We start from the raw sequence: 13382 nt of genomic DNA on the forward strand, positions 1-13382 counted from the left end.
TTTGCCACTGTGCTTTTACATTGCTGGAAGCTGCCCTGAGTCCCTTCGGGGAAATAGAGCAGGTTATAAATAAAGCATTATTATTATTGTTATTGTTATTATTGATCCCACAAAACCCTTTGAAGCAGCTTCTAATAGGTTTCCCCTATTCTACTTGTTTTACTTCCAGGGACTACAAACCTTTCCTGAGCAACCAACATTGTACCTTCTTTTAAGGCAAGTTCAGTACAAGCCACTTTTGCAGTCTCACAAAGAGCTTCCTGATTCTGTCTTGGAGGAGCTTCAGAAGGCAGTTATGTCCAACTCCACTTCAATTACAGCCTGGCATGTAAGTTTAGACATTTTATTATATCTGGTCATATTTTGTCATATGCAACATGTGAAAGCTGGCTTTAAAGGTAATTTGGAAGAAAGCTAGATGTGTGCAATGTAATTAAGAACCAAAGTGTCTCCACACCACCAGTTTTTCAAGGGGCTCTGAGTTACACAGAGCTTAAAGGATCCTGGGAAGTTGGATAGAGATGCCTTCTGTGAGCAAAGTAAGCATTATCGACTAATCCTTCCCAGTGGCAGATGGTGAATTTATTGCAAGTGAGGTGATGAATCTATGTTTTGGTTGAGACTAAAATAAGCTATTCAGAGTACTAAGCCCTATATCTCAAATAGCTCTAGGACCCCTTCCACACAGCTGTATAAAAACCCACATTATCTGCTTTGAACTATGCTATATGGCAGTGTGGACTCAGATAACCCGGTTCAAAGCAAATATTGTGGTTTATCTGCCTTGATATTCTGAGTTTTATGGCTGTGTGGAAGGGCCCTGGGATAGTGTTTCCCAAACGTTGGTCTTCTAGATGATTCAGACTTCAGTTCCCAGAATTCCTGATAGTTGGCTAAGCTGTCTGAGGCCTCTGGGAGGAAAAGTCCAAAACAACTGAGTTTGGGAACCACTACCCTAGTACTTTGCCTAATTCCACCTTATTCAAAACACCAAAGTGAACTCAGTGCCTCAGGCCCCCACTGATCCTTCCCATCATTGCCACAGCCATATGGATTGTGGGAAAGACACTGCCATTGGAAATCATTGGCAAATTTTAATTCTGCCTGTCTTGTTACACCCCCCTACAATCAGGATCTAGTTTAGCATTCTCAGGATCCTAGTGAGGCGATCATGGCTGATTGGAGTTTTCTGCTTAGGTCTTGCAGCATACATATCTGTCCACAGGGCAATATATTTGGTGTCTCTGTATTCCCTTTGATGGTGTTATTTTACACTTAAATGACTTGACAATTTGCCTAGAAAATATTACTTTTTAGCTTTCATAATTGCGAACAAAATTGTATTAACACCAGAGTCAAGAAGTAAAAGGGACAAAGAAAAAGTGAACACTGAGCCATCAGATTAGTTTGGGGGAAAATGAGAACTACTGTAGTGTTGTGGTTTGAGTGTTGGACTAGGATACTGAGAGATGAAGGTTTGAATCCCTGTTCAATAATGGAAACCCACTGGGTGACTTTGGGCAAGTCACACACTCTCAGCCTCAGAAGAAGGCAAGGGTGAGCCCTCTCTGAACAAACTACCAAGGAAACTATTGGATATGTTTGTCTTAAGGTAGCCATAAGTAACAAATGACTTGAAGGTACACAGCAACAACGTAATGAAATACTGAAGGAAACATTCTATTTCTCCTCCTTAATTTCGTTTGACAGCCTTATTATGTAACATAGCTTTGCTTAATAAATTTGATTTTATTCACGTAGACACATCTGACGTAACTTTTGCAAGCCTTCCCTTTTGAGTTTGCTGTTTCTTATCTAACACTAACCAGGTGTCACCTAATCAAATGCACTTGCCAATATTTTTAAAAATAAAGGTTTCCAGACTTTTCATTGCATTTTCCTCATCCCTTCACCTTCTGTCACCTACAGTTAATAATATTCACTGGAAATATTGAGTCCTCAGTTGCTGTTTTGGAATCTTTTAAGGGTTTTTCCTGAGTTCTTGTTCTTCTTAAGACCTTCTGATAACCACCTTCTTGTATTTGCAAATAATGCAATTTATCACTACATGAACACATTTTCTCTGTGTTCTCACAGATCTCATTTCTCACAGATCACTGAAGTCATTATTAATGCATGTGATGATATAAAATATTGTCAAACATACTACAAACAGTACTCTTAATTCTGTTCTTTGATCATTTCTTTTTCATTCTGTCGCATCCCTATCATAGAATTAACAAAATGCAACATAGGTTGCCCACCTCTGCTCCAAAGTAACCTTCTCTTTAGGTTTTCTTTTTTAAAGGAATGCTGAACGTAACTATGAGACTAGGCACTATGTATCCAATAACAAAATTAAAACAAAGCTGCAAGTCTAAACAATGAATCTTATTCCTCTCTTCAGTGGTTAGCAGAAGTTTATCAGTCCCAAGGAATGATGGTTGCTGCAGAGATGTGTTTTCGAAAAAGTTTACAGCTGGCATCCCAGCAGGGCAGCTGGAGTGGGAAGCTCTCTAGCCTACTAAGACTTGCTAAGCTTGCCCTGGAAATCTGCATGGTAAGAGAGCTAAATTATGCAATGATAAAATGTGCTGGCCATAGCCATCTGTGTTTATAATGCAGTAGCACGGTCCCCATTTCATAACTGTGAGTAGAATCAGAGAAAATGTGTGATCAGACCATTGTGTCCATAAAAGTCCCCATTAGAGTAATATACATTCATCACCTTTCATCAAAAATGTGCTGTGAAAGTAATTGTATTAGTGAACCACTGGCACTTCTCAGAGTTACTTGGTTTCACTTGCAGTTGTAAGGGGAGAGATAAAAGTGCTATTCCACAATGTCAATTGCTGCTTAATTTATGTAGACAAGATATACCATATTAACTATGTTTGTTGTTTCTCACAAAAAATGTTAGGGAACGCTATTGTGTTCTTTTATCAATCCAGCTGTTTTCATTTTAGGAAGCAATGTGCAGTTTATTCTTATTATTGTAGTACCCTTACTGTATATAGCAGTGATTCCCAACCTGTGGTCCATGGACCACCAGTAGTCTACAAGAATGCAAATATGGTCCATGACCTCACAGTTGTCTTGAAACCTTGCAACAACTTTAAATAAGCAGTAATAATTTCAGTTTAGAATAGTAGATTTTAAGATAGAATAGCATTATTATTATTATTATTATTATTATTATTATTATTATTATTGTGAAACCCTCTTATAGTGCTGAGGCAATGGGGATGTCAGGAGGGGAGAGGCTGACTACCCATGAAAGATTACTACTACCACATCAGCTCTAGATTATTAAATATGGTTTTCTGTGGGTGAACAGATGGCGACTATTGGATGGCATATATTCTGCATCAGAAACTAGAGCTGACGTGGTCTATCCAATGCAATTTTCTGAATCAGAACCCCAAATAACCAAATCAAATCTAAAGTTGACCAAAAACTAATTTGTAACCCTTTTGGTACTAATGTTGGAAAGTGGTCCCTGATAAAAAAAAAAGGCTGGGAACCACGGCTATATAGCAATTTAAAAGTAAAAAGATTGTTGTTTATTTGTTCAGTTGCTTCCGACTCTTTGTGACCTCATGAAGCAGCCCATGCCAGAGCTCCCTGTCAGCAGTCACCACCCCCAGCTCCTTCAAGGTCAAGACAGTCACTTCAAGGATGCAGTAAAAAGATACTCAGTCTTGAAGCCTAATTAAGACATGTCCAAAAAAGAGAGAGGATAGCAGTTAGGGAGGGGATTCTGTTCAGCAGATACTTCCTCTTCTTCTCACCCTTAGAGTCCAGGGCAGTGGCAGTTGGGCTGGAGGAAGAACCATTTATCTGCTTCTGGGCCTAGACATGTGGAGGGAGTAGCTTTCCTCTCTGGTTCTCTTTAATCTGTTCTGCTGGAAGCTGGAGCCCTATTCTCTTAAAGGAGTCCAAAATATTCTGTCAAGCATGCTTCATTAATTTAACTGAAGATACATTTCTGAATATTGGATGCAACTTAGGACTTAAGTCAGTTAATTAAAAAGGTTTGATTGATGTAAGTTTTTAATTAATTGAGTAAAGTTTCAAAACAAGCCTTATGAGTGAGCATCTTTGCTTGTCCACAAAACATTCCATAATTGAAAATGTATTTATTACTGTTTGTTTCAATTATTTATATACCAACTCCCATCCCAGTTGGGCTCCAGCAGCAATGAACAACAGGTAAAACTTTTAAAAACAATTTAAGAAATAAAAATATTTTCTCTTAAGTCAGTTAATTAAAAAGGTTTGATTGATGTAAGTTTTTAATTAATTGATGTAAGTTTCAAAACAAGCCTTATGAGTGAGCATCTTTGCTTGTCCACGAAATATTCCATAATTGAAAATGTATTTATTACTGTTTGTTTCAATTATTTATATACCAACTCCCATCCCAAATGGGCTCCAGCAGCAATGAACAACAGGTAAAACTTTTTAAAACAATTTAGACATAAAATATTTAAAAACCCTTTAAAAATAGTTTAAAATAATTTTAAATCAGACTATAAAACCAGCCCAAGTAGTTCTATAAACTGTGCAGAGCAGTATGGTTTTAGCTGCCTGCTAGAAGCTTAGATGAAGCCAGTTTAGCATCTCTTAGTGATGAGATCTACAGTCAGATGTTGTTAAAGAGAAAGCCATGTAATGTGTGCACAAACTCACAACAATATAACAAGGCCTCTGCTGAAGATTTCTGCCAGTGTCTTTCATGTGGGAGGAGGTAGTCTTTCAGATATCCAACAGATATTAAAAATATCTCCTGTAGGAACATTAGTAGCATGGCTGCTCCCATGTACCCAAACTGTTTTGTAAACTGTCACGTATGTGTGGTGATCAAGGATCAATGGTGATCAATATCCCACAGTTCGACATCCATTGAGCTTTTCTAACATTGTTTTTGTTTAAAGGCTAACATTTCAAATGATCACTGGCCGTTACTGGTTCAAGAAGCCACAGCAGAAGCTTTGAAGCTTACTTTCTGTCCACTGGGTGTTCTACTACAAGCTCTTCTTCAGTACAACCGCAAAATGGGGTCAAGGTGTGTTCAGGTCTTTATGTTACACGAAAACAAAGTATGCATTTGGTCCCTATTTGGGGTGAAGTGAGAATATGTACCTAGTGAAATCTACCTTAAAATTTTACAGTTCGGGAAATGTTCAGACGACAGTCCTAAGAACACTGGTAGGCTTCTTGAAGCGTTGTAGATGCTCCTCAATTGCAACTCTTATCAGAAATACACCAACATAGCTAGAGGTGCTAGATGATGGGAGCTGTAGTCCAGCAAAATCTGGAAGGCCAGAAGTAATTTACCCATGAGAATGGAAGTGATTCTTGTAACTAGATGCTTCAGTGAAGTTTGCACTGTAGCACTTACCATTGCTAATATATTGCATTTAAAACAGACAAGTGTCTTCCACCTTAGGAATGCAAATTTGGTAGAGGAAGAGCAAACAAGCTATCCACCTGTCTGTGCATTCCCATTACTCACAGTAACATTACTTTTTAGATCCCAATTAAAAAAATCTAACATAGTAATTGCCAAAACCTCTCTGACTTGTAGGAAGTTCAGATTTATCCAATAGGTAGCTAATGATAGTCATCTCCTTCATTCTGAAGGCGTGGTCTAACATTTTATTCTGATTTTACAGTGTTAATAACTCATTTCTACTTCTGTTACTTTGCTGTATTTCAGATTAATGTGAAAATTTTGCTGTGCAGGTTTAGATGGCACATTTTTCAATATATAGTCCTAATTGTAATTTTTGCAATTGTACTAACCTATTCCATTTCTCAATATATTTCTAATGATGCCTTAAAATATCCAGTAATTTTTATACTTTTTCTTATTTTCTTTGTAGGGAAGCCCGTCGCATGTTAGAGAGAGTGGTATATCAACCCGGATATCCAGAAACCATAGTATCAGTAGCCCGATGGTATCTCTTAAGACACTTATATGCCAAAGATGATTATGAACTAATAGATGTAAGCAGCTTTTGTACAAATGCCTTTTAAACCCCTTTTTAAGTAATAGATAAGTTCAAGTGATTTTAGAGATTGTTCTCTGAGATGAGAAATTGATTTTTGTTCTTTTGTGCCTAGTGTTTGGGAAACTAGAAGCATTTGCTCTTGGAGCAGATGTTTTCCAGTGATAGTGCTGCAGTTATTAAATTTTCCCATGAAGCCCAGCTAGGTTACATGTTTACAGACTTTTGGATGCAGCATGAAAGCTTTTTTCTTCACCTATTTGAAGCTCTTGATATAGTATGAATTATAATACCTGGAGCATACTGAGGTTACAGCTTTTATTTTTGTTCATTTATTTCTCTTTGCTAGCTTTTGCTATTAGAGTTTTCTAAAATGCTTACTCCACCTTGCACTATTTGATTGAATACCATTTACTGTTCTACATAAAAATGGTTGAGACCCGTTTAAAATAATTCAAAATTTATCAACTAACTAAATTGTTCTTATAATATCTAAAGTAGACTTTTTCATGCTGTGGGAGGTCTATAGTTTAGTGAGACCAAAGCACTCTCTGGCTGAGAATTTTGAAGGGTCCTCTGTAAACTGCAAATCCCATAGGAATTAAAATAGAATAATTGCACTATAGAGCCCCCGGTGGCGCAGTGGGTTAAAGCACTGAGCTGCTGAGCTTGTTGATCAAAAGGTCGCAGGTTCGATTCCGGGGAGCGGCATGAACTTCCGCTGTCAGCCCTAGCTTCTGCCAACCTAGCAGTTCGAAAACATACAAATGTGAGTAGATCAATAGGTACCGCTCCGGTGGGAAGGTAACTGCGCTCCAGGCAGTCATGCCGGCCACATGACCTTGGAGGTGTCTACGGACAACGCTGGCTCTTCGGCTTAGCAATGGAGATGAGCACCACACCCCAGAGTCAGACATGACTAGACTTAATGTCAGTGAACTACCTTTACTTTTACCTAATTGCACTATAACAGAGTAGTATGGTAGTGACCTAAATGACTTATATGTCTTTTTAAAGAATAAAAAAAATAATTCCCATACTATCGTTTCAATTCCCATCGTAATATCATTCTTCCCGCTCTCTCTCCTTGTTCTCCTGCAGGCCCTTGTAGCAAACGCCAAAGCTAATAGAGATGTTCGGGCATTGGATCTAAATAACAAACTTGCAGCAGCAGCAACAGCATCCTAATGCACTTTGTTGACGAAGCTGACAGACAGAGGACTATCTCCGGAAAGCCATGGTTTCAATCTCCACAGGGCAGTTAGTCCTTAAATCAAGCTTCTGTTCTGCCAATTGTTCATATATATATGAGAGAGAGAACCTGTTATGAAACCGCTTATTGCAAATTTGTGTTCAACTCAACTTATTTTTAAGAGATTCCAGGATGTGCGCTGATGGACTTGTGAAGAACAAAGTTAACTTATAGTTGGCATTAGCTGTGCTGCAAAAAAGATTTATGATTCAGGTTTTGAAACATAGCATTGATAATATATGCACTTGTTAAGCAAAATATGACTCATAGTCAACCCCATATTATGTGTTCATTCTTTGTGTTACGGTATCCATGAGGTAACCCTTTTACAGATTCTGATGCAAGGGTAGCTTTGCAGAATTAATCGATATATCATGTTGAAGGCCAGAACGTTTACACGTTGTCTTGCAATGCCAGTTTGACAATTTAGATGCCTGAAAAAGATTACTTGGTTTTTCTTACCTGGATGAAAGGTAAGGATTTGCTCTAGCAGCCGCTCTGATCACATTGATCAAGAATGTCTTCAGCTGCTGGAAAGTTCACATTCAAGGATGTGTCCTTTGGTTTTGATATCCAACACAAAGGGTTGTTGTTGGTGTAATTGCCAGAGGTAAAATTTCACCCATGGCTTATCCCATTAGCTTTCTCCTAACTCTCCATTTTGTGGGAAATAATTATTGGTGTAAAGCAGACTCACAAGTGTCCTGAGACTCAGGTATGCTTCTAGTGTGTCAAAGCTGTCTCTTCCAATTGCAGAATGTGACCCAAAGCTAGTGGCAAAGGCCATCTAAGTGAAAATGTGTGTAGTGCAGTTGGAATGTGTTTTTTTTCTGAACATTTAAAAAAATATGTTCTATTGAGGCTGCAGTTTGATAAGTAGCATGGGAAAAACAGCACTTTTTTTTTTACTATACTTCCTAGAATCACCTAACTAGCAGGGCAAGCAGCTAATGTTTCTTGGCCTCGGAGCCTCCCAAAGGAGCTTTCCTAGTATCTGAAGAGGGATTAACATTTTCCTTCATACTATCTCTAGCCTTAAAATCCTGCCTCTGTCGAGAAAAAACAATGGTATGCTGTCTATAGCTAAGATAAAAAGCACCTGGGGATTTAATTTTTTTTAGCAGAAACACTTCTTGAAGAGAAAAAGACTTTCCATGGCAATCTTCTGCTATATACTGGCGTCTTAGAGGTTGCATTGTGTTAAAAATTGAGAATTTGCAAGAGGAATCTCAGAATCAAGTCTTTGTTTGATTGCTTTTCTTCTGGAGAATTGTATTTTTGAGTAAAATACATCAACATCCATTTAGTTTAGGTCCTTGCTGATCATGGATTCTTACCAAACTATATTAGTTTGCATGCCATTAGCTTCAAGATTTGCTAATAATTCCAAGAAACCTGAAAACATCAATAGCTTTTAGAGCAGTGGTTCCCAATCTGAGGGCCGTGGACTACCGGTGGTCCCCAAGAATGGAAATATGGTTCATGGCCTCACCATTACTACACTGCCTCAAAATTATGTGGCAATGAGATAGACTGGTCTCACAAAACCCTCTTATTCTTAACCAAGACATTTTCTACCTTAGTTGTACATCACTCCAGTTGTTTCTACACAGAAAGGTGAAAGTTTAGTATAGAGAACTGGCAGGAATAAGGACATCCATTTGTTGAAGCTCTCAGGTTTGCTGCGGAAAATAAACGGATCTTGGTTTTTTAATGGTTTATTTCCATATTGCTCCAAACAGAGGATTGTTGCTATTATTTGCTGTCAGTTTGGTTTTGATTTATGTTGATCACAAAACTGAGAGGCTTCCCTGGGTATCAGCAGCCCTGCTCAGATCTTGAAAATTTAGGATTGTGCCTTCCTTTATTGAGACAAACCATCTCATTTCCTTTGGCCTTCCATTTTACTGAACTTTTATCTTCTCCATGCCATTTCACAGTATGTCCAAAGTGCAATAGTTTCAGTGTAGTAAAGTTGACTTCTAATGAGAATCCAAGCTCTGAAATATATTAGTCTTTCTGGAATCCCATTATATTGACAGCACTCTTCCCCATCACATTTCAAATGAACTGATTGTCTTTCTGTCAGTTTTCTTCACTATTTTCCTTTCATGACTACATACAGAAACTGGAAATTCTGTGGCCTGGATGATTTTAACTTTAGTATTTAATAATAATGCTTTACACTTGAGGACTTTTAGTTCTACCACAGCTACCTTCTCAAATCTAAGTCTTCATGGGTTTCTTGACTAGTTCTTATTTTGATATTCTACTGAGCCAAGAAAAGTCCATGCCTTCTTTCTAATTTTCTCTTTAAGTATAAGATACAATCCTTGTTTTTATTTTCTTAATTGCTTCAAAAATTCCTTAATCTCTCTAATGTGGAAGATTCTTACAATGCAAAAAAGAAAGAGTCGGGTTTCTCTTACTTACTGAAAGAATGTGTCTGAAATTATAAAGGAATCCCAATAAATGGCATTGTTCCAGTTCTGCGATTATCTAGCATCCTCCAATTATTCTGGAAGCCTTGTTACTTTTTTACTTTTTATAAAATTAAAGAAACAAGGGGATTTTGTATACAAAGGAATCACTTTGCTTGAAAAACAGCTGAAGTCATAAAAATTGTTTTTTGTTAAGTGGATTTTTCTGCGATTTTGTTTTTAAGCAGATGACATGAGGATTTAATTATAAAACTAACTGCAGTTATTTAGTATTTCAGCTATGGGGTCACTTTGTTTTTACACCAAAATCTAACAACTGAAATTAGAGATAAAAGACAGATATTTAGAATGAAAGAAGCCTGGGCTCTATTTTAAGAACCAATAATGAATGAAGCTCATTACGCACATTCAGTCTGATTTCTCTTCATTTCAACAATTTAGGGTGATATTTACTTTATTGCCCTATTGTTAAGAACTGGCAGGTTGAGCTCCTTACTGGTCTACTGACAAACAGCCAGGTCGATACACGTAGATCTGGTACCAGTAAATCTATTTTCCACCCACCATTGGCTGAGCAGACTTTTTTGTTTGTTTGTTTTTAATAGGCAGAGCTACAAATCAGATTCATGGTTGGATAATTTGGGGATGGAACACTAGATGCAATTACTGGCAGCTTTTGAATTTTATTTTTTCCAAAATATAAAGTATGTTGTATATTATTCATTTTGATTTGATAAAGATCTGGAAGGGACTATTTCAGAGGCAATTTTGTTACTATAGGTAATATAGGGAGACACAAGAAAACAAAAGTTCCTGTTGAAGGATCAAGAGGTTAATGTTTTTCAATTTCCTAAATGTGCCCACAGAAAGGCATTACTTTGGATGCTTAAGAAAATGCCATCAATCTTCTTTTAGTTCAGTTATCTTTCGTCGAATCTTCTTCATGTCTTGCTTGAACTTTTCTTCCTCAAGTTTCAGCTTCGTTGACTGTATTTGCTTTAATGCGTTGAGAGAATCACGGATAGATTGAAACCCTGTAAAATAGAAGTCATACATAAGTTGGCAAACACTCCTCAGTCCTTTAGCAACAAACAACTGGATTGAAGTTTACTGACTAAATCACTTCTCATGCTGTGAAAGTGCAATCGTAAAGAATCACATTTGCTGAAAGTTTAGTGTTCCAATGTATTTCTTCATTGGACAGTGTGTATCTTTTTTGTGTGAGTTCCCACACCTTCAAGCCATCTGTGGACTTATGGTAATCCATTAATTTCATAGGGGTTTTAGGTAAGGAATACTTAAAGGTGGTTTGTCATTGTCTTCCCCTGAAATATAGCATACCCCACCAAGTATTCATTGGTGGTCTCCCATCCAAGTATTAACCAGGACTGATTCTGCATAGCTTCCAAGATCAGATGGGATGTGGTGCTTTTGGGGTTTTTAGGTTTTGATTAATGTTACCAGCATGTTAATTTTTTGAACTGGAAAATTAAATTTGATACCATCATAAAAATATGAATTTCTCTACAATCAAAACAAAAATGGAATAAAATTTAATTTTCTCTAATTGCTGTAATTATATTCTATATATGCTCTGATACTTTAATAGAGCCATTGCAATCAGCGAGGAATAATTCAATCTCACTCTAATCATTAGACGAAAGCATAATAATGTGCAGTATTGTAACTCCCGTATAGGTTTAACATCCGTGAATTTGATTATTCACTGTTGCCTGTGCTATTTTTAATGGGACCTCAAACCTTGTAGAATTGAACACATGGCAATTCTACAGATTCCTGTAAAATGGTATAAGGCAGCAACAGAAGTGGTGGTTGTGGGGAGGCAGGCGAGGGTGGCAAGAGTGAGTATGGGAAACTGGGTAAAACAGAGGTGGCATACAGCAGCAAGAAGTGAAGCATATCTCATTTGCCACTTCCACCTCAGCTGCTAGATTCTCTTCTGCTACTGCATACCACATGCATATATCTGTTTTGCTAAGCAATGCTGACAACACAAGGTTAAGACATCTTCTCTGGGGACTATGCTCAGTTCCTCCTGCTGGATTGACAGTAGACCCCTAGCCTCTACCACCATCTTCATGAAAATGCCTCTGCCTAGATACGTTATTTCGATGCAGCAAAAAGGAGGAGGGGTGGAGAGGTGTCACTCCAGGCCAGGGTGCAGCAAGGGTGATAGCCAGATTGAGGCTGGTTGGAGAGAGGCATGCAAGAGCAGCACTGTTCAGTCCCTTTTGCTTAGCACTGCTGTTTGGCCAGGAAAGAACAAAGGGAATAGCCATTTGGACAAACACAGGCCTCTATGTGGGTGTAGGCACACTCAAGGCATTGACAGATTCAGGAAAGGGAGACGAGGCTGTCCCTGCTGTCACCCTTCCATGAACGGCAGGGAAAGAGGGGCATCACCTGGGGAGCCATTTCTTTAGCCAAGAACCAACCATCCTCTGTTCTACCACTGCCCACTGGCTCAGCCTAGCATCTGAGGCCCCTTTCACACAGCTGAATAAAATCCCACATTTTCTGCTTTGAACCAAGATATATGGCACCAATTCAGATATCCCAATTCAAAGCAGATATTGTGGACTTTTCTGCTTTGATATTCTGGGATATTGGGCTGTGTGGAAGGACCCTGGGAGAGCATGAAAGTCAACAAGCATGCTTGAGGGCTTAAGACATGTGTGGCTTTGCCGCTCTCACAGGGAACCTGTGCCCCTAACACTGTGAAAGATGAGAGCAGGCTATATGCTGTTTTTCAGTTGTCACCTTTCATTGTGAGATTTTGCACACACAAAGAAGGAGTGGTATTTTTCCTCTTATCTGAAGCTCCTCACTCTTCCTTGGATGCCGCTCCAAAGACCCCAAGTCCTGGGGGGGGGGGGGGGGTTAAGGGGAGATTCAGCAGGCTTTTTATTTACTGGCAAAACTTAAAAGCACACCTACATATGCAGAACAACTGGTTCCACAGGCTGAATCCTGTTCAGTGATTCCTTCAATCATGGCAATCGTTAAATTCACACACCCAAACCACACTCAATGAAGTTGACAATACCATGCAGAATTAAAAATCAAAATATTGCTAATACCATAACAGCTAAACAATTAGAACAATACAAGATCTAGGATTACACTCAGGAACTTTATTTATTCCTTTTCCTTTTTTTAACTGATGGAGCCTCCAGTGGCGATTTGGGTTAAACCCTTGTGTCGGAAGGACTGCTGCCTGACAGGTCAACGGTTCGAATCCCGGGAGAGCGGGTTGAGTTTCCTCTGTCAGTTCCTGCTCCCCATATGAGGACATGAGAGAAGCCTCCCACAAGGGTGGTAAAACATCAAAACATCTGGACGTCCCCTGGGCAACGTCCTCCAATTCTCTTATACTCAAAGCAACTTGTAGTTTCTCAAGTCGCTCCCGACACAGAAAAAAAATGGATGGTGTGTTCATCTGGAAAAGCTCTAAGAAGATTACAGAATTACCCCTGCACCTGTGGGACTGGTATTTGCACTTTCCCCAACTACATCTAGGAATTTTCTAGGTCATCCTGGCGTTTTTATGGCATGCTTCCATTGCAGATTACCATGCAGTCTTCCTGGAAGAACTAGCAAATTCCTAAATATGATACATCTCTAGGAATTTTCTAGGTCATCCAGAATGACTCT

General features: G+C 38.6%; 2 protein-coding genes across 3 annotated transcripts in view; one reads left to right on the forward strand and one right to left on the reverse strand.

Moving 5' to 3' along the window:
- SKIC3 (SKI3 subunit of superkiller complex) overlaps window positions 1-11274 on the forward strand; it is a 60657-nt gene extending 49383 nt beyond the window's left edge. For both annotated transcript variants that reach the window (XM_067464539.1, XM_067464538.1), the window contains exons 37-41: window positions 170-328; window positions 2408-2560; window positions 4938-5068; window positions 5889-6012; window positions 7116-11274. In XM_067464539.1, the coding sequence (XP_067320640.1) occupies window positions 170-328; window positions 2408-2560; window positions 4938-5068; window positions 5889-6012; window positions 7116-7202 (654 nt within the window). In that variant the 3' untranslated portion in view covers window positions 7203-11274. The remainder of the gene's footprint in view (window positions 1-169; window positions 329-2407; window positions 2561-4937; window positions 5069-5888; window positions 6013-7115) is intronic.
- Window positions 10608-13382, reverse strand: part of FAM81B (family with sequence similarity 81 member B) — a 37164-nt gene continuing 34389 nt past the window's right edge. The window contains exon 10 of the mRNA XM_060761803.2: window positions 10608-10741. Within this exon, the coding sequence (XP_060617786.2) occupies window positions 10608-10741 (134 nt within the window). The remainder of the gene's footprint in view (window positions 10742-13382) is intronic.

The sequence above is a fragment of the Anolis sagrei genome, chromosome 2 (assembly GCF_037176765.1).
Source record: "Anolis sagrei isolate rAnoSag1 chromosome 2, rAnoSag1.mat, whole genome shotgun sequence".
In the NCBI taxonomy this organism is placed as follows: Eukaryota; Metazoa; Chordata; class Lepidosauria; order Squamata; family Dactyloidae; genus Anolis; species Anolis sagrei.